General features: G+C 38.9%; 1 protein-coding gene across 1 annotated transcript in view; it reads left to right on the forward strand.

Annotated features, from left to right (window-relative positions):
- LOC106092834 (mucin-2) overlaps nucleotides 1–11,217 on the forward strand; it is a 33,143-nt gene extending 21,926 nt beyond the window's left edge. The window contains exons 2-6 of the mRNA XM_013259762.2: nucleotides 511–2,596; nucleotides 2,655–4,020; nucleotides 4,090–4,577; nucleotides 9,935–10,100; nucleotides 10,608–11,217. Of these exons, the coding sequence (XP_013115216.2) occupies nucleotides 548–2,596; nucleotides 2,655–4,020; nucleotides 4,090–4,577; nucleotides 9,935–10,100; nucleotides 10,608–10,855 (4,317 nt within the window). The 5' untranslated portion in view covers nucleotides 511–547 and the 3' untranslated portion in view covers nucleotides 10,856–11,217. The remainder of the gene's footprint in view (nucleotides 1–510; nucleotides 2,597–2,654; nucleotides 4,021–4,089; nucleotides 4,578–9,934; nucleotides 10,101–10,607) is intronic.
- The last annotated feature ends 15,492 nt before the right edge of the window (nucleotides 11,218–26,709 follow it).

Here is a 26,709-nt window from a genome sequence, read left to right on the forward strand (position 1 = left end):
GAGAAGATATTTATACCAATTGCTGTTAAGACATTACAGACACAGTGCAGAGGTTAGCATGTCCGCCTACGATGCTGAATGCCTGGGTTCGAGCCCTAGCGATATCATCAGCTTCTCTCCAAAGAGCTGTCGCACTGCGGCACGCCGTTCGGACTCGGCTATAAAAAGCAGGACCCTTATCCTTGGTCTTAAACTTGAATCGGAGAGCACTCATTGATATATGACAAATTTGCCCATGTTACTCAAATGATTCCAATGGGCAAATTATATTGGTTCGTACGATTTGGAAAAACATTGCAATAATACCAACATTTATCCATCGATCTGCACAAATTGTGACACATAGTATTCTCTTGTGACTTTTTGAATCGGTGATGAATTGCCTAAAACTATGTTCAGATTTTGACACAGCCTTAATGTCGGCTTTGGCCGATTAAGTTGTCTTTGAACTGTAATTGTTTTTATACAGCCATGAAGTTATCATTTCTTTTTTCTTCTCTTATTTTTCAGTGGTTAAGAAAATAAATTCTATTTAATTAATGTCAAGATGAGTTACAACCAGAAACCGCCCGGTTCTGGTGGCAGTGGCATGGGTGGAGCAGGCGCAGGTGGTGGCGGTCCGCCGAATGGACCAAACAATATGCCCCAAGTGGCCAAGACATTTGCTGGCATTCAACAACAGATGCAAAATCTGGTTCATGGTCAGAATCCTTTGCCGCAATCATCACAGGCTGAGTTGAATGCATTTCTTCAACAGCAACGCATACAGAATATGCTGAAGCAGCAGCAACAATTTCTACATTTTCAGCAACAAATGCAACAGCAGCAGCATCAACAACAGCAACAACAACAGCAACACCACAATATGGGTGGAGGTGGTGTTGGTGGTGGCATGCCCATTGGAGGAGTACCTGGTGGTGGTGGACCGAATGCTGGGGGTGGGGGCGAGCCGTTAGCTTTGACTCGAACACCTGGTGCCACAGAACTGTTGAACAAGACCTACCAACAGCAAGCGAATGGCAATCCGGCAGCTAATCCCACTTTTAATCAGTTGCAGCAGACATTACAAGCGTTGCCATCTAACTTTGTGCAACAATTACAGGCCTTCCAATATCAAATGCAAGCCAAACAAATGCACCAACAACAGCATGGAGCGGGCAACTCCCAGGTAGGTGGTCACCTCGGACAACAACAAGGAGGGCTATCGCAAGGGGTACCGCCTCCCGCCACAACGACAGCTATGTCGCATCAACAACAACAACAGCAGCAAAAACATCATCAACAACAACAAAATGCTGCTGCGACAGTGGCTGCAGTACAACAGTTTCAGCAGCGCTATTTGACAGCTGCTGCCCAAGCAGCTGTTAGTGGCAATAAACACACCTCTGCTGCCCCTCCTCCGCCGCCTTTAACCAATCAAATGAAAACACCAAATTTGCCACCCAACACCCAAATCACACCTGTTACAGCAGCAAACATTGGTGGAAATGTAATTCCACCATCCGGCTCCTTGCCTCATCAAAAGGGTAGTGCAGGACCATCTTCCGGCGGCCCTTCGAATAAACATCAAACCTCCCAACCACCACCATCCATATCACTTACACCGACAAAACCAACCACAACGGCACCCAGTGCTGCTCATCAGCAGAATAAGTTTACACCACCAAACAATGCTGGCAATAAAAATGCATCGGTCCCACCGCCAGCAGGTCATAGCCAAAATGTGCAAAAAACATATGCTGGAGGAGCAGGAAACAATGCCTACAGCAATACCACAAGTCCAGCTAAAGTGGGAAGTGGTGGCAATGTGGATGCTGCTACAGGAGCCGCTCTAAAATCGCCACAGTCAACTCCAGTACAGTTGACCAAACAAATGCCCCCGGCAGCTAATTCCGCGATAGTTGGTAGTAAAATAGGGGCTCCTCCACCCCCAACGGCAACAGCAACCACAGCTACGGCAACTCCAACACAGAAGGCAACAACACAATCGACACCCACTTCTACCAACACCTCGACGACTACCACGCCTGCTGCCCCGCCGTCTCCACAGCAGCCTGTGGTTAATCCTACTACTAGTGCTTTAAAAACGTCACCACCACCACCACCAACAATAACCACAACTCCAACAGCACCCACTGTGTTAGAACCAAAACCCTCAACATCCGATCCGCCGACGTCGCCTCCAAAAGCTTCCGGCAAAGATCCAGTAAAATCTTCTGCGGACCAAAACAACAAAAATACCACAGAATCGAATGCACCTATTTCGGCAACTGTTACAGCTCCACCTGTCGCTGTTTCTGCTGCCTCAGACACAACCCAAAAAAAGGATGTGGTCAAACCAGCTGAAGATAAGAAGGTTGAGGCTGCGGCAGCGGCAACGGCGGTGACTCCAAAGCCACCGGTCGCCGCTGAGCCAACAAAAACCAAAACTAGTGCATCAATTGCCTCTGAATCCTCAAAATCGTATGAAGAACAAAAATCGCAACCAGAAGCTGCAAAATCAGTAAAACCGGAAAACAGCGCAGATGAAGTGGCTAAGGATGGAGGCAATAAAAGCTCTTCAAGTGACCTACAGAAGCAAGTGATTGAAAAGAAGGTAATTAATGAATAATTTCCTTTATTCAAAAATTAAAAAAAATCTTTTTTTTTTCCAGGAAACTATTCTCGAGGTTGAAGTGAAACCTCCAACAACAACACCACCAGAAACCTCTACAAAAACTACTCCCACAACAAGTGTGGATAAGTCAGAAAAATCATTGAAACCCGAAGTTGTGTCTGAAGAAAAGAAATCCGATAGTCAAAAGGAATTTGAAAAGGTCAATAATGATAAAATCACGGAGGCCAAGCCGAAAGCTAAAGAAGAGAAGAGCAAGGAAGTAGATGGCGACAAAACGATAAGCACGAATGTTGAGATCGCAGCGACCAATGTTGATAAAATCGCAGAAGACATAAAACCCAAGGCTAGTACAGAAGCAGTTGAGGCAACTTCGACAATGGAAAAGCACTCTGAAAAGTCTGAAGAACCAGCCTTGCAGGAAGCAAAGAGCAAATCGCCAGTTAAGGAGGCGACGAAGCTTGTGGAGAAACCAGTAGAACACAGACTCACTTTGTCATCATTTAGCACGGAGGGATGTGAGGCTTATTCTAAAACTATTCCAAAGGAAAAGGAACAAGCGAAGGCACCCACAAAGTCCACTGCGAAGGCAGAGAGTTCAAGCTCCACGAAACCCGTCTCTGCTATCTCTGCTGTCCCTGTCAAACCAAATTCTAGTGATGTGGTCAAAGGAATACCCGAGACTTCTGCTACAGCCACTTCATCATCAGCGGCTGTTTCCTCTACACCAGTTAAAAAGCAAGCGCGTGCCATTAAGTTGGCTAAAGTTAAGCCTGTTACCAGTAATAAAACGACTTCAAGCGAAAGCAAAACGCCCGAAAAAAAGGTTGAAGAAAAGACGACACCTGCTATCGTACGGACAAAGCGTAAATCCAAATCTGAACCACAAGCTATCGATTCTGCCCCATCGACACCAAAAGATGATGATTCTGACCGCAAATCGAAACGCCACCGCCTCAAGACGATTCTTTACCAAAGTCCTCTGCCCGAGTTGGCCTTCATCACCAAACTATCGGCTAGTGAGGCTTCCAACTCGCCTAAGCCCATGTCGAATGAAGATCGCTTGATCGTTTTCTACAAAAACGAATACATGGCAGTACGCAATGCCGAAGGTACATTCTATTTGTGCCAGACCATGCAAAATGTTTATCGTACCTCGCCGCGTATCAGTATCCGTTGGCTTTCAGAGGACGCCAAGGATTGCAATGTGTACATACCCGATTTCTATGACCACACTGATATCGAATGTGTTCTAACAACGGTGGAGCTAAAGCGAATTGATAAGGGCCACATGCGTTTGCCAAAATCGGAGCGAACGCGCATTGAAAGTATACTCAAAAAAGCTATTGATGTGGAAAAAGGATTGGTACCAAGACCAGAATTAACGGAGGAAAATCCAGATGGACGTAAGTGCAAACTTGATTTTAAACACATAAAGAGAGTTCTTGTAATTTTTGTTTCTTTCTACACCATAGTTGATATTTCGCTATTCAAAGATGAATCTCAGATCGAAAAGAAATCTTCAAACAACGCTGATGGAGAGGTTGGAACTCCAACTGGGGCCTCGTCCGGTAGAAAAACGCGGAAACCATACTCTTCATCGCTAGCGAAACCTGCAGCACAAACGCCATCATCATCATCCAAATCAGCACAAAAGCGCAAGCGCAGTACTGGTTCAGCGACCGGAAATACTTCAGGCACTCGTAAATCTCCCGCTAAAAAACGAAAAGCGTTGGTTAAGCGCAAGAAGAAGAAGTCGAGCGATAGCGAGGACGACGATGACGAGGAGTCTTCGGATGAATTCGAGTCAGACACGGAATATAAGCCAACACAAAAGCGAACATCAGTCACCGCTAGTTCGTCGAAAACAACGCCTCGTGCACAAAGATCACCTCTGGCCAAAGCCAGAGCTGCATCACCCATAACTCCCACAACATCCAGAACTAAAAATGTACCTCAAAAGGTAATTTCATTTTAAACAGTACTTTTGAGAAACATAGGACCAATGAGATTGTACTTCGTTGTAAAAATCTGCTTGTTATAGGGTGTACAAAATAATAATGTCGATTTATTATAATAGCTAAATGAATTCATAGATTATTCAAAGTACTGTCCATTGCCTGCCAGCCCCTATTTTGCCCTGCCAAAAGAACTGAGGTGAAAAGGGATCAAACCGATTTCATACGCCCTATTCTGAAGTGAAGCTTTTTCCAGTAAGGGCATTCTGCATCGACTAAAACAAATGGTAGTCAAGAGGGACAAAGTCAGAGTCATAAGTAAGGTATGCCAGAGCTACCCCTCCATTTTTCCTCACATTGTTCTTGAACGGGCTTGCAACATGTGACCGAGCATTGTCGCGATGGAAGACAGTGCCCGCGTATCTTGCCGAATATTCGAAAATTTTCTCGTTGCTCGTTCTCTTCAAAAAAATTAATATATTGCATGTGACCATCTGATCCGATGCATAGAGTCTCAATAAGATCTTGGCATCTATTTAAAAGGATGATGTTGGGATAGCTCCAAACAAATTTTGTCCATAGCTCTTCCGCATTTGGAATTCGGTTCTCTGTAACATAATTTCAATGTCGTCCCATAAATGTTCAATGGGATTGACGACAGGAGACTGAGCAGGTCACAGCTTAACCTGAATCCCATTACCCTGAAACAACCCCTTGCCAATAGACTAGTATGTTTGCGGTCATTATCTATTTAGAATACCAATTTCAGAAGCATATTCCAGTCTACATAATGTAACATTACTTGCTTCAAAGTTATAAAAATCTCCAACGAATCCCATCATGGTTTGTCTTTTTTGTTAATTGTGATTTATATTGTGTTTGGCAGGCCAGCAGACGTCTGTCTAAGCCCTCTTCCACCATATAATACAATCGTCGGTCCACAGTATGTTCCTCCACTTATGAATCGGCAAATCGATATGTCCTTTAGCGAACTTAAAGCGTGCAACTATATACTTCTTGGTCAGCAATGGTACCATTCTTGGATTTTTTGCGAATAAGTTATTTTCCAACAAACATTTGCAAATAGTGGAGGCAATTTCAGTCAGATTAAGTCCCTCTCGAAAATATTTTTTGGTATATCATAAAATCGACGGCCATCAATAGTTGAGGCTTTTCGTATGAGCCAAAGTGTTTCGGCCATTTTTTATATAATCATTTGATTGAAGCGTCCTACTATTTCTTAAATTATCCATATAGTTTTCATAGCATTTTGATTACTTTTCGTAGTTTAAGACTAATTCTCGCCTTTATGACTGGTACTATGTTCGTTTTTCGCAACATAGTACCCATTATTTGGTACAGTGCTTTCTACGTCCCAATATTACAGAAATTATTATTTAAAATTTGTTCAAAACTATTGCAACAGCATTGTTGTCGCTTTTGTATATTCAGTTTTCACTTCCTTAACCTAATTTTATTAAAAATCATTCATACTCCCATTTTTTTGAACACAGCTGTATATACGCCCTTTATTTACGATTGGAGTATATTAAATATATTACATTAAAATATGACCACTGCTCCATACGGAGTAGCTACAACTGCATTCGCAGATTATCAGCGGTATCGAGTAGAGAATCTCATTGAAACGCTTGGTGGCACCGGCTCTTGCTTAACTACTGATAGGCACTTCAATAAGAAGTCGTTTTAATTAATTTTAAGCGGATTGCTTTTACGTTCGGTGGACTGGTCCGCTATTGTTGGGTTATTGCCCCAGCAACAACAAAAATTGTTGAGTAAAAAGAGGTATGTCAAGAATTTGGGCGTTGCGTGATGTCCAAACATGTCGGTGCTATAAACAAAATCACATTTTGCCTGATGAATTGAATGTTACACCGCTATGAGACTAAGGGGATCGTTTTCTTTGGTCATGCGGCGGCTAAGAACACTGTTGTTTACTTGATGTAATGCCCGATGTTCCAGGCAGTGTGAATTGCAAGAGATGTACATAGATTTCTATTCGGATAGTTCCAGACTAGAAGATATGAATCCCATGGCAGCCGGTTGTACACTCTGGATGGACTCGATGGAGTTCTTCATCGGCTAGGACAGACGCCTCAGTGTACGTTTTCGTCCTTTTTTCGCCATGAGAGAGGCACATTCCGGATTGTCTTCTCCGCACGATTGTGGTCTATGGCTGGATTAAAAAGAATCCCGGACCCTGTTTCTGTTCGGTTTGCCAGATCCGCCTTCATCATCGGTCAGTGTCGGTGAGGTGTAACCGGTACATGAAGTGGGTGCATTTCCGATCTTGATCTGACCTTACGTCACTTAGGAGTATATTCCTACTGAATATGTTGTAAGGTAGCGTGCGAACATAGATAGCAGTAGATTACAAACGTTGTCGGTTTCTGCGTCCTCGTCGTACTTGATACATCAACCTTGTAGTATAGACCCATTTCGCCTGCGCCTGGCACTAGAGACCCCAACATGGAATGTATGGGAATAGAAGTCAGATCCGGTAATGTTAGAGCTATACAAAGTGTACTCCACGTTTGCACAGTGAATGAGGATGCTCGCATTAGGATTACGGGGATGTGCAGCAACTCGCCAGATATATTGGTTTCATGCCCAGATCTGCTGAGCGACCTTTTCTGGCAAGCCGTCATTTCTTTTGGTCCAGATCACCTCCCCATATTTCTCACCATCGACCGACTCTGAGCGCCGGACGTTTATCAATCAGAAGAAGGTCGATTGGGTCGGCTTCAGAGAATACACCAATCGCCGCTTTAGTGAACTGACACCTCCCTTAAATGTGCTAGTTGCCGAGAGGAAATTGCGAGACATCATTAATGCACAGTCGCTCGCTTCATACCAGCAGGTCGAATACCCCAAGTGCGGCCCAATATCCCGGCGCAGGCTGTGGTACTCGGGATTCGTTGAAAGGACCGCACTAACCCCAGAATCAGCAGAATCTGGAAATAAACAGTATAGTAGCTGTATGTGCGTGAGGCGAATAATTAGCTGAATGTGACAGTCGATGGAGAAACGGTTCCGACCATCAAGTGTCCCAAAATACTTGATGTCATAATTGACACCTCTTACAATTCTCCTCACATGCCACAGCAATTTGCGATAAAGTTAAAAGTAGAAACAACGTCCTTAAGTCACTTGCCAGCAGCACTTGAGCTGCTGACAAAAAAACCGGTCTCTGGTAAGTTATACAGCGCCAGTGTGATCTAGTCAGCTATGTGACACGCAGTGGCATAATTTTCAGATCTGTCAGAATGTCGTTCTTCCAACTGCGACGGACTCTCAGTTCTCCCGTGGACCACCTCTATCTGTAGACAAAGATCCTATGTCTTACCAATCGCGATCTTGTGAATAGTTATCCACCGCCCAGAAGCCTTAAAGTGAATCTATATGATGTAGAGAGTGAGGTTCAGCGCTACAAGAAAGAACCTCTTGATCAAGAGGCATGTCAAGCGGGTCTGGACAACATTCAGTAAAACGCGGTGATAGATGGGGTGAATAGTTATAGGGTGAATGTGGTAAAGCTTTTCAAAAGTTTTTTTTACGAATAGACAATTTGGCGTACTCTTCAAAAATCAGTTGTCGGAATTTTCAAATGTTAATTGTGGTGTCCCGCAGGGATCGGTTTTAGCTCCACATTTATATAACATTTTTATAAGTGATTTTCCCCACAACTCCGAACATTCCTCGGGTATTTTGTATGCGGATGATTCCCTTTTATACTCTCACAACGAATCGCCAGCATGTGCTTTGGTCCAAGTCTCGCAATACCTCCATGAGGTTAAAAATTTTTATGATAAATGGGGTATAAAGATAAATACTTCAAAATGCGAAGCCATTTGCATAAGAAATGCATCGGGAAAATGCAAGCGCTTTGTTGTACCCGAAAGTAAATCCTTGAAGCTATTTTTAAATGGCATTGAAATTCCATTTAAAGAGAAAGTTAAATATTTGGGTGTCCGTAATAAGGCCCAGGGAATATTTGCATCGTTTCAAAAAATTCTTGGATACAAATCTTTGCCTGTAAATACGAAACTATTATTGTACAAGACTTGTATTAGGCCTGTTATCTTATATGGTTTTCCAATTTGGTTCAATATATCCCCCATTGTTATGAAAGAACTTGAGATTTTTGAGCGGAAAATTTTGAGACTTTGCATTGGGAAGAATTTTAAGCGCATTAACAGAAGATATTCAAATAATTTTATTTATTTGAATTCCAAGTTGAAGCGTCTTTCTTCCTATGTTTGTGATCTTTTGGAGAAATTCAATTTAAGATTAGGGCTTCAAGAGAATTCTCATATGATTGACGCTATGAATAATCAGGCGAACGTTGGTTGGAATAATGCTCAGTATTTATCTCCCTTGGGATATATTAATGAACCTGAATCGGGTATTATCGCTTTTTACGCGAAGGCCCTAGCCGGCACTCACCGTGGGTAGCTACATCTTAACCTACTTTTACGTTGTTTTTTTTATCAGTTATAATTATTATTATTTTTTGTTTGTTTTATCATTTGTAGCTTTAAGTTCAAACCCTAGATTAAGATTTTTCTATTTAATGTAGTAGTCTCGGGAGCAAGGACGTCAATAATTCTAATTTCATGTATCCATATTACATTTTACCTTTTATGCTAAAGCCAGGTGCTGAAACTACTTAATATGTTATTGCGATAATACGTTATAGACATAAGTTTTCTTTATTATTATGTTTCTAATTCTACTTCAATGTTTAAAAAAAATACTCAATAAATATGAACTTGACTTAACTGCTAAAACAAACAGAACAAGGACTAGTCATATCAAGAGGTTACCTGACCACGTAGTTGCGTAATACCTTAAGATTAGTACGCCGCCATCTCTAGCAAGAGGATTTTGTTATAGACCCATATATATGTCGGTGTAATTTTCCCTATTCTACTCCTGTCGCGGGATAGCCTTTGGTTGCCTTGTGTTAATCATTGTAAGGTTTAATCGAAAGATCGATAAAATATCAACTTCCTCACAGCTAAAATCCCAGGTGCAGTGCATCGCACCACGACCCTCATTTATTTGCTGCCATGCTTTTGAACCACATTTCAAATTTATAGTTCTCCCCGTTCATCCCAACAGTTGCTTAATGACTAAAAGTAGTATTTTCAAAAAACATCATCATCAGAACCAACATCAGTCAGAACTAACTAACTCTATTAAACATACATTGATATTGAAGACTTGTGAAACCTACGAGAATAAATATATTTTTTTGAAGCAATGAGTAACAATGTATTAATTTTTTTGTAATATTTTTTTTATTACTTTTAATCTAAACATTTATTATCGTTTTTAGAACACACCCACGCCCACACCCACACCTTCACCGTCTACATCAAAGGCTACACGCGGCGAGAGAGCTGCTAAAAGGAAATCTCTAGCAGATGCCGGATCGTCAGAAGAATCAACACCAGCCAAAAGACCAGCAACAACCTCAACAAAATCAGCCACTAAATCTAAGAGTAAGTCGAAAAAGTAAAAGCAAACGGGGAAAGTGTTAATAGAAGAAAAGAGAGTGAGTTATACAAAAAGAGCTTGCAACCATTTTAAAGGATTTTCTCTAATTATCGTCTGTAGGGTCATACCTTAAATCAGTTATCGTCAGAACAATCTTTTCTCATATGTTTATTTCATATGTTGACCATAAAAGAAAAATAGAATAGGAAAAAGATGGTAAAGAAAATATCGGCCGCTTGCTAATATCAGTCTAATACATTGGAGTTGCCATACCAACATACTATCCGCACACACACACACACACGCGTGAATGAGAAAAACAACGTTATAGGTTGTAATAATTGTTGTTGTGTTTCTTTCAAAGGCATCGTCCATTCTATCAATTCGCCACAATCATAACTTCATACCTCCATAATGACATAGATACCGCCACATCACACCATACCAAACAATCCATTTCTATTTTGATTCAATAATTTTCCTATTTGAATGTTGTGTGTGAATATTTTCAGCAAATGAAAATGTTGCACTGGAGCAAACTATTACTGTAAACAAACCCAACAGCGATAGTGAAACTTCAGAATCAGCCCAAACAACTACATCATCAACAACAACAGCAATACCGAACACCTCAATACCTGCCTCCACATCAATAACTGCTGCTAGTAGCAATGGCAGTGGAGGTGCTGCTCCTTCCGCGGCTGCCTCCATGGTGGTCGATGATGGTGGTGTTAATCGACTTTCACGATGTCGAAAATAGATTTAAATGCAGAGGCATGGCATGCATTCATCAACACACAATAAACAACGTTTTCTTTTTTATCTACAATGTACGACTTACTACTTAACTGAAGAGAATAGAAAAACAAAAACAAAAAACGTGTAAGGTTAACTCTCTTAGGTTTAGTTGATATTCTTAAGTTTCTGCCGATGTATATTTACTAAGACCTAATCCTTTTCTTGCTCCCACTATAACTATAACAATAACAACAACAACCACAACCACAAATAGAAACGAAACCCCAAACACAGAATTGACCTTATGACTTATTTCTCCATTTCCTCCTTTTTTACGAAGTACTTTATAATTATTGCAAAAACAAAAACAAAACAAAAAATAAAGTGTAATATTTCTTATATAAATAGCTTTTAAGAAAAGAAACATATATAGAGTAGTATACACAATGTACGACGTTAAAGTGCGTATGTTTTTCTTTTTTTTTTTAGTGTATAATTATTACTCTTCCACAATTTGGTTTTCTTCCTTTTATATATACATTTTTTTAATTATTGATGTAAATGTAAGCTTTTAATTTTTATGTTAGACATTTTTTTTTCGTTGTGCATTTAATGCACATATATATATTTTTTTGTGTATGTATCAAAACTAAATATTCAATGTTTAAGAATCAAATCACTCGCCAATATGTGTTATTCGATTGTCTCAAAACATTTTATCCGCTATGATTTGTTTGTGAACATTAACATTTTACCATCCAACTGCAGCTTTCATTTGTTGCTGATGTTTTGTCGCTAAGTTAAACTATTTGCCTGGCAAATTTCTGCTTTAAATTTTCGCACAAGTGTTAGAGTCATCGTGGCCAGAGATGGTCTGTCGGAGATTCCGACGTAAATGGCATACATTTCCAAAACGTCATAAGCCTAACCAAAAAATTTTGGTTATGACAAAAATGAAAAATAATTAGAACTTTGTTGAATTAGTTTCAACTTTTGTGAATTTATGAATATGGCAACACTGGTGCATAGGTTAGCACGTGCTACTGTAACAGAAAACGTCCTTCCCGACTTCCAATCCTGGCGAGAACATCAACAACCCTTTTTACTGTTATTCACCCACACTTATACATACTGGCGCCATTTGTGAATAACTTAAAGTGGTCAGTCATACAGCTTCGAAAGGCAGAGCGCTGATTATAGATTTAAAATAAAAACTTTTTTTTACCAATTTTAAAATTTTGAAAATTGTATATAGGCGCTATAGCAACGACAGCAAACCTAAACAATGATATGTTGCCGAAACTTAAAAAGAAGCGAAACAATTTCGAGGTTTAGGACGTTTACTACTTTTTATAGGTTATGCAAGTGTATGACGTTTACAACTTGTTGACAGTAGAAAACCAAAAAAACCGACACACAGACCATCTTTGATAGTGGCGTGTAGGTCCGCATAAACGCCTGGGTTTAAGTTCATGCAGACGACCCTCACGGAATTCATTTCTTGAGCGAGCGTCGGTTACGATTGAATTCATACATAGATACCACTAAATACTTAATTTCCCATGAACATTCCTTTAAGGAACAGGCGATACTTCTCTCATATCAATAAGTGCAGTCCGGTTAAAGTTTAGGCTCAATGATAAGGGCCTCCTTTTTAATGCCGAGTCCGATCGGCGTGCCGCATAGCTACACCACTTGGTAGAGAAGTTTTAACATGGCAGGAAACCTTACAAACTTAGCTTGTATTAGTAAGGGAATAACCACCGCTGAAAATTTTGTTGATGTTCACGCCCAGGCGTTCGGCGTCATAGGCGGACATGCTAACCTCTGCGCCACTGTAGCCTCCAATACATAGATTTTAGTTCATCAATGTACTCTTGTCGTGAGAATCCACATCGAAAGTTGTGATAAATGATAGCACGAAAGTCAATATAAACAACACAAATGATGGACATACGTCAAAACGTTCTGAGTACGATTAGGTTAGAAAATGTCAAAACTTTTTAATGGAAATGTGAGATTGCACCTGACAACACTTAGTGTGGCCTAGGCCAGAAATATGTATAAAGCATTCATTTAACGATTTCCACAAACTTAACACTCGAATCATTTTTTGTGTAGCCAAAAATAAAAGAAGCCCGTAATCTGCTTCCCATTATCTGCTACTTTAACGGCCTGAGATGACTGGCTCAGGCAAGTCCTAACTGATATTCCCAATTGCTGTTCAGGATCCACAATGAATTCTGTTCAAATAAATTTATAATCGGTTACTTTGAATGCTGATATTCCATATTTGTTTTGTGCCAATTAATTTTCTTTTCACATACGTGATAAAGTACCTCGGTTGCTGTGATTATAAAGAGTTTGGTTTACAGTGCGAGGTGGAACTTTACCAGGCTCCCGTTGGCAAGCAAAATATAATGTACGCTCACGGCACGGGATGACCCCCACGGGTTGTTTTTGGGTGGTGTTCGCCGTCATCATGAGAAGCTCAGCTGGAAGCTACCGGTCGTTTCCACAGGTTGCATATAGTGGAATGTTTCATATACTGGGTAGTAGGAGGTAGGAGGAGGCCGGGTGGCACCGGCTCTTGCTTTAAGACCTATTGGCGCCTTAAATTAACAATTACCACAATTTCCACAGCGATCGGTCCTATGGACCGGAACGAGCTTTGCTAACCTATGGAGCAACCAACATATAGCCGCCCATTGTGGGCAACGAGGCTTTGGTATGTCACCGACTGTGGTGTTACAATTAACTAAACATTTTACAAGCCAGTCTCACTACAGGCAGTTACTAGTGGAAATAGCCTTACACTGGTAATATTTGTTTTGCATAATTACTTTTGCCATTTTGACGCTAAACGCCTGGGTTCGAATCCTGGCAGGACCATCAGAAAAAATTTTCAGGGGTGATTTTCCCCTCCTAATGCTGGCATCATTTGTGAGATACTATGCCATGTAAAACTTCTCTCCAAAGAGGTGTCGCACTGCGGCACGCCGTTCGGACTCGGCTATATAAAGGAGGCCCCTTATCATTGAGCTTAAATATGAATCCGACTGTCCTCAATGATATGTGCCCCTGTACCTTAGTGGAATGTTCATGGGCAAAATTTACAATTTTAAAAATCATGATGATGCTGATCAGCATGAAAACATTAAATGATTTTCAGGATACTAAGTTTTTCACTTATACAGGTTTTGAGAAATGACCTAAGCCAGCAAATGTAATAGAAATGTTTGAAGCAGATTTTGTTAGTCTTAAACATATGTATATGAGTCTATGAGTATATATGGGTAATTGAAAACACAAAGTTAAATTTTTGCAGATTCGAAATGTGGTTAAAATGTTAAATAAATGTTTGTCTTCTAATAATTTTTTAATTTCTACGATGATTGCACGTAAAAATCTTAATTTTCGACATTTTATCTGTATGCGATTTTTACATTTAAGTTACCTACATATTTTTTTTTTGCAGCTTATTATCTTTTGTGTATATAGTTTTAAGAGTAAACTCAGTGGCATTCGTTAGGTTTTTGAATTTTGTTAAATTTATTTTGAGAACGATTTTCTTACTCATTTTCTGGGTAAAATGTTTTAGAATTTTTAAAACAAAACTTAATTTTGTTGGTTGTGTGCATGAAATATTTTTGTAATTATTTATTTGTCCATTGGCGAGTGATTGTCTGTCCAAACACAAAAATCTATACAAAGTTATACATTTCTCGCCTACCATTTTTTGTTTTTAGCTACTTTAACTTTAATTAGTTTTAAGCTTCGAGAAAATTACAAAAATTACAATTAAAAGCAAAATAAATAAATCTTAGTTTGCATATAACAACCACCTTCCTCCCATCCCGCCAATGGCAATCTGCATTATAAGTAAGGTATAAACAAATGTTAATATCTTTTGGGGAGAGTATCGTTTGAATGTGAATGCGAAACCATAAATCCCGTTTTTATCAACTTATTTCAAATGAGAACTTTCGCAAAATGTTTCACTCTTGGTATTACAAACAGCAACAAAACAAACATGACATTAAACAATTATGATAGAGATTTAATTTTTAACAAGAATCACAATACTAATACAAAAAACGAAAACAGCAGCCCCCTTTATAAAAAGAAATCTAAGAGTAATGAAAACATTAAAACCAATAAGATTTTTATTATTAATTAAAAAATAACAATATATGCATATATATAAATTACAATTTAAATACACATCTAAATAAAAATAAAGCAGAAACGATACAATGTGTTTCCCTAAATAACCACCACCCACACCACTCACAGTTAGGATTTAATTAAACAAAAAGAAAAACATTATAATGAAAATGTAAGTAAATTTAGTCAATTGAGCTGTTGTTCTCAACATCGGCGATTACGTTACCAAATAACAAAAATTCAGACAAATTACTCTTCTCTGCAATATTGTATGTGTTTGGTAGAAAGGGCATGAAATCATTATATCGCGCCCTTGGCGAGAAATAGCAAAAGGCGATAAAAATGAAATTGCACACGATGTCACTAAAATTATATTTGCTGTAGTTTTAGAGCAGTTCATTATTGTACATCTCCAACATTTGGCGAGATAATGCAAAAAATAATCATTTCTAAGGAAAGGTTTAATGGTAACACCAGTGTTTTCTATTTTACACGCTTACCAATAATGTCATTACTAAACGGCATATAAAACAAGCGAGATATGCAAAATTGACATAATCGAATAGAACCTAACTTTACACGAATTAAATGAGCATTTAATTTCAATAAACACTGTCTATACTACCGTTAATCACTCTTATTCCGGTTGTCGAAGGCGAAAATCGACAGCAGTCGTAGTCGAAGCGAATTTCATATTTCGTGGTATTTTGCAATGTTATTGCCTCTGTAATGTTATTGGAGATATTAGTAAAGGGTGATTTTTTTGAGGTTAGGATTTTCATGCATTAGTATTTGACAGATCACGTGGGATTTCAGACATGGTGTCAAAGAGAAAGATGCTCAGTATGCTTTGACATTTCATCATGAATAGACTTACTAACGAGCAACGCTTGCAAATCATTGAATTTTATTACCAAAATCAGTGTTCGGTTCGAAATGTGTTCATTCACCGTAACGTTGCGTCCAACAGCATCTTTGAAAAAATACGGTCCAATGATTCCACCAGCGTACAAACCACACCAAACAGTGCATTTTTCGGGATGCATGGGCAGTTCTTGAACGGCTTCTGGTTGCTCTTCACTCCAAATGCGGCAATTTTGCTTATTTACGTAGCCATTCAACCAGAAATGAGCCTCATCGCTGAACAAAATTTGTCAAAATTTGAACACATTTCGAACCGACCACTGATTTTGGTAATAAAATTCAATGATTTGCAAGCGTCGCTCGTTAGTAAGTCTATTCATGATGAAATGTCAAAGCATACTGAGCATCTTTCTCTTTGACACCATGTCTGAAATCCCACGTGATCTGTCAAATACTAATGCATGAAAATCCTAACCTCAAAAAAATCACCCTTTAGTAGAACCATAATAAGCAAATATGTAAAAGAATGACCAGTAGATGTGTTCGTCTTGTTTTCTAGTAAAAATGTGCAGAGGAGTAACAACCTTTACTCTCGTCGGTTATTTCTTTTGATAAAAACTGCTGTTTATACCCTACACCACTACTTAGTGAATTACTTAGTGAATTAGTTTGTAACACCCAAAAGGAAGAGAGATAGACCCATTTATAAGTATAGCGATCGACTCAGAATCACGAATCGGAATTCGATTTATCTATGTCCGTCTGTCTGTCTGTCTGCCCATGTTAATTTCTGTACAAACAACAGGTCGCAATTTTCATCCGAGCGTCTTCAAATTTGGTATGGGCATGCTTTTCGGTCTAGAGACGAAGCCTATTGAAATTGGAAAAAATCAATTCAGATTTGGATATAGCTTCCATATATATGTTCGTTCAATTTGTTAACCGATTCTCTCGAAATTTGGCAGGAAGGATTTTCTTATGACACCCGACCATACAGATGAATTTCATGCACATCGGTTCAGATTTAGATATAGCCCTCATATATATATATATATATCGCCCGATCTTTACTCCTAGAGCCACTACAAGCGCATTTATTGACCAATCTTCCCAAAATTTGGTACAATGATTTCCTCGATGACTTCCACAATGTCTATAAAGTTTGCTCGAAATCAGTTCATATTTAGACATAGCTCCCATATATATGTTTGTTCGATTTGCAGTAATATTGTGATCAAATGGTCATTTGTTAATCGATTCTCTCGAAATATGGCAGGAAGGATTTTCTCTTGACTCTCGACATTATAGATGAATTTCAAAGAAATCGGTTCAGATTTAGACATACCTGTTATATATATATATATATATATATATATATATATATCGCCCGTTATATTTACATCTAGAGTTATTGCAAGTGCATTTTTTGACCAATCTTGTCAAAATTTTGCACAACGCTTTTCTCGACGAGTATCACATTATCTGGGAAGTTTGCTCAAAATCGGTTTACAATTAGATATAGCTTCGTTAAATTTTGGGTAATTTACAATAATGTTGTTATTCGTGAACCGTAGTTATTACAGTTTGAACATATTTGCTCAGAAAGTGATACTGATTGTTTAACAACCCATCTGAAAACATCCGGCGAGGTCCATCAAAATTGTATCAGATTTTGACATAGCTCCCACTATGTACCTATGGGATAGGTGTAGGGTATTATAAAGTCGGCACCGCCCGACTTTTGCCTTTCCTTACTGGTTTTAATAAAAATAAGTTCGATGATTCAAATTGCTGCCAGGAAAAACACTCCTGGAGAAATTTGAAACTGCTTAATAACAAAACACATACGCTCTTTCTCTGTCTCTGTTGTTGGCAAATAATGTACGTGAAACACATATTATTTAGTTTGTTTCAGATTGTTACATTCTTATAGTGATACGAACAAATAAATAATGCAAAATTTGCAAAGAAATTATCAAATGTAGTGCCAAATATGACAATGTTGGCTTTGGCTTACGGATTCTATGGATTACGGATGAAGGCATTTACCAAAAAGACGCTGGAAACGACTTAATTTAGTAAACAGGCAAAGTATACACCGTCGGCCCTATATACAATACAATAGTACAACTATTCTTGATAGTCTTTAAAAATCAAAGACGATTTAGCATGTCCGCAATCCTGTCGTTTGTAATCATTCTACAATCTTTAAATAAGCAACTATCGGATTGAAACTTGGTTTAGATCATGTTTTGCCCATAGACAGTTTCAGTTCGAGGTAGGTTAGGTTAAGTTGAAAAAAAGGTGCAGATATAATTCCGCTCCATGCCACTATGGACATACACCTAATCGGCTTGTTGTGCGCTCTAATAACTATAAAGTAACCTCTTAAAAGAAAATTTTAAGTTAGGAATTCCGTGCTACTTACAAAATCCTTAATTGCTTTCAATACCACTCCCCTAAGTTGGGTTATGTTTGGTATTGCGCCTCCACCTAGGTGCCGGTACTTGTTAGACGTGAAAGCCGGGCAATGACAAAGGAAATGCTCCAACGTCTCATCATCTTCCCCGCATGCCCTACACATGCTATCACTTGCCGCAACGATTTTACATAAGTGAGCTCGTAGTCCTATGTGTCCCGTTATTATACCAATTGCTATACTGACCTACTTCTTCTCACGATCTGAATCCCACCATAGGATTTTTTCCGTCCTACCGACCGTTTCGCTGTTCCACAATGTTGTATGCGCATTCGTCGCCCACTTCCTTAACTCGAATTGCGTCGACGCGAAAGGCTTCGGGTTAACCAAGTTTATACTATACGTATCTCTTCATATCTATATGTAAGGAATATACATTGATAAAGTCTCATATAAAGCGATCTCCCAATGTATAGTCATAAAAGAAACATTTTTCATCCGATGTTGCTGAAATTTGGAATAATAGCTTGTACTGGAACTTTCGACACCAATACTAAATACGGTCCAAATGGGATAATAGTTGAATATAGTTGCCATATAGACTGATCTTCCGAATGAATTTTTTGACCTTATAAAATACGTAGTTTTTACCCGAGTTCGTTGATATTTGGATATACAGTCGAACTTCTCTATAACGTATCAGCTGGGAACCGACGAAATACTACGTTATAGAGAAATTGACCAAAATTAGATTTAATTTGACTAAGTTCAAAAATAAACACACACACAGTGGAAAAGAAGGGAAAAAATTTTAAAAATTTTCAATTTTCTGAGAATGAAAATTTGGAATTTTGCTGATAACACCGTCCTTAACAAATAAACAATAAAAATTACCCAATTTGTTTACTAAAGTACTCAAATACAAACGGAGGCCACCGTAGCGCAGAGGTTAGCATGTCCGCCTATGACGCAGAACGATTGGGTTCGAATCCTGGCGAGAACTTCATAAACATTTTCAGTGGTGGTTTTACCCACCTAATGCTGGCAACATTTGGGAGGTACTGTTCCATTTGGTGTGGCAGCCATGTAGAAACTTCTCCACACGACGTACGGACTCGGCTATAAAAAGGAGGCCTCTTCTCATTGAGCTTAAACTTGAATCGGACAGCACCCATTGATATGTGAGAAGCTTTCTCCTGTTCCTAAATTGAATGTTCATAGGCAAATTTGCATTTTTACCCAAATACTCATTTCGGACAAAGATGGTTTCAAAATCGTAATTTTGTAGTAAATTGACTGTGGAGAAGGCTACAAATATAGTTTGGTGCAAAAATTTTTTTTAGGGAATCCTGTCTGCAAAACAAAAACTTACTTGTGTTTTCGATTCTTAGCCACTGTAAAGCATCTGAATACTTAGGCATCTTAACGATCTGAAATTTCGGATGGCGTTTTTTTTTGTTTTTTAATATTTGAGAAAATTCTAGCCTATATTCATTCTTTTTTAAGAGCCTTCATCATCTGTGAATATAATATGGTAATTTTCTTCAATATTTGAACCTTTACGTTTTGCAATTTTTTGTGTGTCTTCCGATCATTAACCGACCTATTTTAAACTGATATTTTACCCTTTTTTTTGTTCGTAATTTTCTAATCAGTCGACAGGCTATTTCAGAAATATAATATTTTATCGAAGACGAAAATTCGTTTGCTCTTTTGGTATAACATAAGTCGAATTCGACTGTCAAATTTGACGAAAACGATCAATGTATTGTATAAGATAATTGCATTTTAAACTACATCGCGATTGTTTGTCGAAAGAGCATGGAGTAAGGGTGAATATTCTAAACTTACGTAGCGCAGAGGTTAGCATGTCCGCCTATGACGCTGAACGCCTGGGTCGAACCCTGGCGAGACCATCAGAAAAAATTTTCAGTGGTGGTTTTCTCCTCCTAATGCTGTTAACATTTGTGAGGTACTATGCCATGCAAAACTTCTCTCCAAAGAGGAGACGTTTGTTATAGGGAGTTTAAAATAGGTGAAAAGACTTAGAAAAAGTTGTGTTTCCAAATTTTATTCGTTATAGGGAAGTTCGTTTTAGTGAAGTTCGACTGTAACTGCTTTCTGCTGTTGTTGTTGTAGCCACATTGCATGTGGAGGTGGCGACTCTCATCAATCTCCTATAGGTGAGCAAGCTCATTCCGGACTATACGACCGATCGCCGCGGGAACATGATTGCCACTGGTTAGTTAAATATCAATATAAATGCCAATATCTCTCCTTATCGATCATCATAGAAACTCAGTATTTAAGCAAGAACCGGTGCCATTCGGCCTCTCACTGAGATTCTCCACTCGCTACGCCTGATTGTCCGCAACTGCAGTTGCAGATACTTTGTATGGAGCATTTTACTATCCGCAACCTATGGACACGCCCCTTAACTGCTAAGCTTCTTTTGATAACGATAACGATAACACCACACAAATTGGATCTCAAAGTTCCAGCTTGTGTGATGCTTATAATCATCCCATGCAGGGACTGCTTTCTGTGTACAGAATTTGTGAAACTCAAATAAATATTTTTGTAAAATTCAAATAAATACGTCTTTTTTTTCTTCATTTCATGGAAACAAGGAAATTGGTACCATCTCATGTTTATTTCTTACACTATTGCATGATTTGAAAGTATCGAAATTCCACTACGCCTTCGACAACCGGAATAAGGGTGAATATACAATGATATCCAAATGTAAAGATAGAGTATTCCAATTGCCATTTTGGATGCAAGATGGCCTTAGTAAAAAATTGCCCTATCTTTCAGATATAGTTTAGTTGCAAGGGGTCGTTGGTCAAAATGGACCTAATCTTTTTCAACGATTACCCTAAAATTGAATATTCAAAGTGTAATTTACCATCAGTTATAACTTAAATAAATATATTTATCGATTAAATTAATCCGCACATACACTGGGCTAGTAGTATATATGTAATTTTTATAGAATATATGATAGTGGTTCCATCCCAGTGAACACAATGCCATCAATGCGTTCAAAATTATCCTTAATCTAGGTTTCTAAGTCTTTGGAATATATATGAAAATATTAGGCAACCCGTAAATAACTTGGTCGTGTTTCCTTCTTCATCCGCTATTTTTATACCCTCCACCATAGGATGGGTGTATTATTAATTTCGTCATTCTGTTTGTAACACCTCGAAATATGCGTCTGAGACCCCATAAAGTATATATATTCTTGATCGTCATGTCATTTTAAGTCGATCTAGCCATGTCCGTCCATCCTTCCGTCTGTCTGTCGAAAGCACGCTAACTTTCGGCAGAGTAAAGCTAGCCGCTTGAAATTTTACACAAATACTTTTTATTAGTGTAGGTCGGTTAGGATTGTAAATGGGTCTAATCGGTCCATGTTTTGATATAGCTGCCATACAAACCGATCTTGGGTCTTGACTTCTTGAGCCTCTAGTGGGTGCAATTCTCGTCCGATTTGACTGAAATGTGGCATGATGTGTTTTGTTATGACTTCCAATAATTGTGCTAAGTAGGGCGCAAATAGGTACATAACCTGATATAGCTGCCATATAAACCGATCTGGGATCTTGACTTCTTGAGCCTCTATAGGGCGCAATTCTCGTCCGATTTGGAAGAAATTTTGTACAACACACTTATTTATAAATTTAATTAAAAACACTGCAAGAAGAAAATTTTTTTTGGACTTTGAATCAATAAGGCAGTGTAAAATGCTCTTATGCCAGCCAGGGTATTTATGGCAGCTATATCCAAATCTAGACTGATCCCGTATTGAACAGGGATGTCGAAGGGCTTAACATAACTCACAGTTCTAAATTTCAGCGAAATCGGACTATAAATGCGCCTATTATGAACCCAATATCTTAAACCGAGAGATGAGTCTATATGGCAGATATGTCCAACTCTGGACCGATCAGAGCGGTATTGAAGAAGTTGTCAACTCCCTGTACAAAATTTCAGCGAAATCGGATAATAAATGTGGCTTTAATGCGCCTTAGACTTTAAATCGAGAGGTCGGTATATATGACAGTTATACCCAAATCAGAACTGTTTTGAACATTGATGTCAAGTAGCCTAACACAATTTACTGTCTCAAATTTCAGCGAAATCGGATGATAAATGTGGCTTTAATTGGCACAAGACCTTAAATCGGTAGATCGGTCCAAGATATAATCCGACATAGGCCATCTTCGCACTTATCCTGTCAAAAGAAAAAAAAAAGAATCTGTGCAAAGTTTCAGCTCAATATTTCTACTTTTAAAGAATGTGGCGTGATTTCAACAGCCATACGGACAGACGGACGGACGGACATGGCTAGATCGTCTTAGATTTTTACGACGATCAAGAATATATATATATATATATATATAGGGTCGTAAATGGATATTTCGATGTGTTGGAAACGGAATGACAAAATGAATATACCCCCATGCGTCGGTAGTGGGTATAAAAATATCTGTACATATATACAGTGGCAAACACGATAACTAGTTTTTAAATCTATATCTTCGTAAAGGCACACAAAAAACATTTATTGATAGAACTATGATCCAAATACAGTCCAATCTTCTACCTACTATTGCAAAAGCTCATTGTTTGCAACCACGTACATATTATTTGAACATTAAATTTTTTAGAAGCTCACCTTATAGCCATAATTATTCCAACTTTCCAACAAAATAAAAGGTTCCAGCACACGACATTATTTCGGTTTTCGTTGTGACAACAGAACGTCACGTTTTCAAACAACCACAGGTTTGTATACCCTCCACCATAGGATGGGTGCAACACCTCGAAGTATTTGTCTAAGACCCCATAATGGAAAAATATATATATATTCTTGAACGTCATGACATTTTAAGTCGATCTTGCCATGTCCGTCCGTCTGTGAGTGCATCCGTTCGTCCATCATACTATGAGCGAAATGACTGATTTAGTGCGGCAAAACTTTTCAACTTGTTTAAATTAGGCAAAACTGTACACCAATGGATCACAAACATTCCACTGATCTTTGAAATCGATTCTACATTGATTGATTCGGGTTTGATTTACAGCTGTCAAACCCGACATGTTTCAGCGGGTACGTACTTAGCATTATCACGTGTTTTTTGCATTATGAAACAGGTTATTAATTTGCGTTTGTGTCAACTAACGAGAGGTATATATTAACTAAAGGTATATAAAGGGTGATTTTTTTGAGGTTAGGATTTTCATGCATTAGTATTTGACAGATCACGTGGGATTTCAGGCATGGTGTCAAAGAGAAAGATGCTCAGTATGCTTTGACATTTCATCATGAATAGACTTACTAACGAGCAACGCTTGCAAATCATTGAATTTTATTACCAAAATCAGTGTTCGGTTCGAAATGTGTTCATTCACCGTAACGTTGCGTCCAACAGCATCTTTGAAAAAATACGGTCCAATGATTCCACCAGCGTACAAACCACACCAAACAGTGCATTTTTCGGGATGCATGGGCAGTTCTTGAACGGCTTCTGGTTGCTCTTCACTCCAAATGCGGCAATTTTGCTTATTTACGTAGCCATTCAACCAGAAATGAGCCTCATCGCTGAACAAAATTTGTCAAAATTTGAACACATTTCGAACCGACCACTGATTTTGGTAATAAAATTCAATGATTTGCAAGCGTTGCTCGTTAGTAAGTCTATTCATGATGAAATGTCAAAGCATACTGAGCATCTTTCTCTTTGACACCATGTCTGAAATCCCACGTGATCTGTCAAATACTAATGCATGAAAATCCTAACCTCAAAAAAATCACCCTTTATTAACTAAAAAACATATACTTGTGACCTGTGCTTATAAAAATATGTTAAAGTAGTTTATGTCAAAACTGCAATGAAACAAATTATGAATTCTATCGACTGAAACTTGCGGAATTCACGGGGATTCAATCTAGTTTCTTTTTCATAAATTACTATGATGTTTTGTGATTATTTGCGGTATGAAACATCTGCCTCTACCTGCAACTTTACAAGATATTGTATTTTTCGGGAACAAAGTCGGTGCTCAGAAGAGAAGTTTATATAATAAGCCAAATTTAGATATGGGTTTATATGGGAGCTATATCAGGTTATGGTCCGATTAACACTATACTTGACACAGATGTTAGAGGTCGTACGAGAAGTGCTTGTACAATCGGATTAGAATTGCACCCTCTACGAACTCAATAAGTATAATCGGGAGAATGGTTTACATGGAAGCAATATCAGGTTATGGACCGATTCACAACACAATTGGCGAAGATACTTAACGTCATACGAGAAGTCGTTGTGCAAAAGTCAGCCTATTTTTACTCGATATGTCTGAAATTTCGGATGCGGTATTTTTCTATGACTTCTAACAGCCATGTCAAGTACGGCCCATATTGGCCAACAACTTGATAAGAGTCATTCAAGGACTTGTCACATGCCATGGGGGAGGGTATATAAGATTCGGTCCGGCCAAATTTAGCTTTTACTTGTTTTATAATTCAAATGACGAAAATGTATGGAAGAAACCAAACTTCAAAATCCATTCACTTTTGTTCGATACGACAACCTTTTGCCTTGCCTATTGCTCTGAGTCGGTCCGGAAAAAGAGTTGCATGCTGCAGTAATATAATCTGTCGAAATTTTGGCCCATTCCCGTTCAATGTCTTTTCTTCAGCGCATCTTCACCTTGTTGTCTATAATGGCTCAAAAAGCGAAGTCTATCGGATTGAAATCTATCGAATTGGACAGTCACTGTGTGGACGAAATGAAGTGCGGAACACGATTTTTAGTCATTCTTGGTTTACATGTGCTTTATGTCGAGTTTTGTTGTTACGTCTATGGTCCACGGCCGAAATGTTTGCGTGCCCACGGCTCTAAAGGAGCTTCCTAACTATTTTGCCTAAAACAAGTCGCATTTTCTTTTGTGTCACAGTTAGTCAGATATCAGCTTGCTAACATTGAGACCCCCATATCTAACTCATTCGTATGCCATCAGCATGGCCTTTTCAGCACTTCTACATAGCTGGTTCGTATCCTTATTCCATAAAAGTATTAACATCCGTAGCAGACGGATTAAAAGCCTAAGGATTGGATTTAAGGGTTGCAACGGTGTGTCGGTCCGCACATTGTTAAAAGCCCCCCTCGATGTCAACGCAAACAGTCAATGTGTACGTCTTAGCATTTAAGGATTCTTCTATTTTATGCACAGCCTCGTGCAGGGCAGTCACCTCCGACCTTTCTGGCATAGGCATGCTTTTTGTATTTGAGCAGTTCGCTGTATGTCTTACTCTTCATCATGGTATCGACAATGGTTCCAAGGTTTTGAGTAGAAAGGAGGTAAGACTTATAGGTTTGCATGTTGCATTCCTTAAGACCTGTGTAATACCCATCTCAATAAACATCTGTTTTTTTACGACGCACTCTGTTATAAAATTTGTGGACCCTGGATGACCGGGGTTTTTCTTGGACTGATTTCCTTTCCCAAAAGTACCACTATCTTCGAAAGACCCCACTAGTGCAGTCGTGATCCTGTTGACATTATCGTCAAATTGTCCTGACCTAAGCCTTCTTCCGAATGTTGTCCAGTTGGTTTTCAACTTATTATGCAAGCTTATCGGATTCGGCGCTGGCTGTGCTATTTTAAACCTAATGCAGCGATGGTCTGGGAAGGAATGCTCCATGGAGACTCTCCAATCCTGAACCTCATCGAATAGAATTTTCGAATATATTGTCACATCTAAAAGCTCCTCCCAAATTCTATTAACAAAGGTAGCGGTGTTATCAATATTGAGTGTTATTAGGCCGGTAGTATTCAAGAATACTGCCAAGGCTTGGCCCCGCTTATAATGTCAGTACTACCCCACGAAATATGGTGAGAGTTCGCATCGCACCCTATTAGTACCGCATTTCCTGTCTGTTTTGGCTTGCTAACAAGCTGTTGCAGCTCCGACGTGGGTGGTAGTATCAGAGAGTAGAAAGGCAGATAAAGTGATGTCAGGTAAGCCCCACCGTCTCCCTGTACCATCTCCCATGACAACTCTGGGAAAATATATAATTTAAATTTTTATGACAAACAACGCAGGTCCTCGGCCAAGTACCAGTGTTAGCATAGAATAATTGGTAGTTGCTATGTTTTAGTCTAGGAACTTGGTTTCGGGTCGTCTATCTGGTCGTTTATCTGGACGACTTCAATCATTGGTCCTCCAGTAAAGGGGCTTCTTGGGAGTGGGTGATGGACTCATCGTCGGTTCCCTGTTCGTTAAGCTGCATTGACTCCCGTCGATAAACTGTCGATAATGTTGCAATATTAGGATCTTTGCCTATCTTGGTCTTCCAAATCTTAAGTAAATGGGCTTTTTGGGAGAAGGTGATGATCTCATCGTCGTCTCC

This window comes from Stomoxys calcitrans, chromosome 4 (assembly GCF_963082655.1).
Source record: "Stomoxys calcitrans chromosome 4, idStoCalc2.1, whole genome shotgun sequence".
Taxonomy (NCBI): Eukaryota; Metazoa; Arthropoda; class Insecta; order Diptera; family Muscidae; genus Stomoxys; species Stomoxys calcitrans.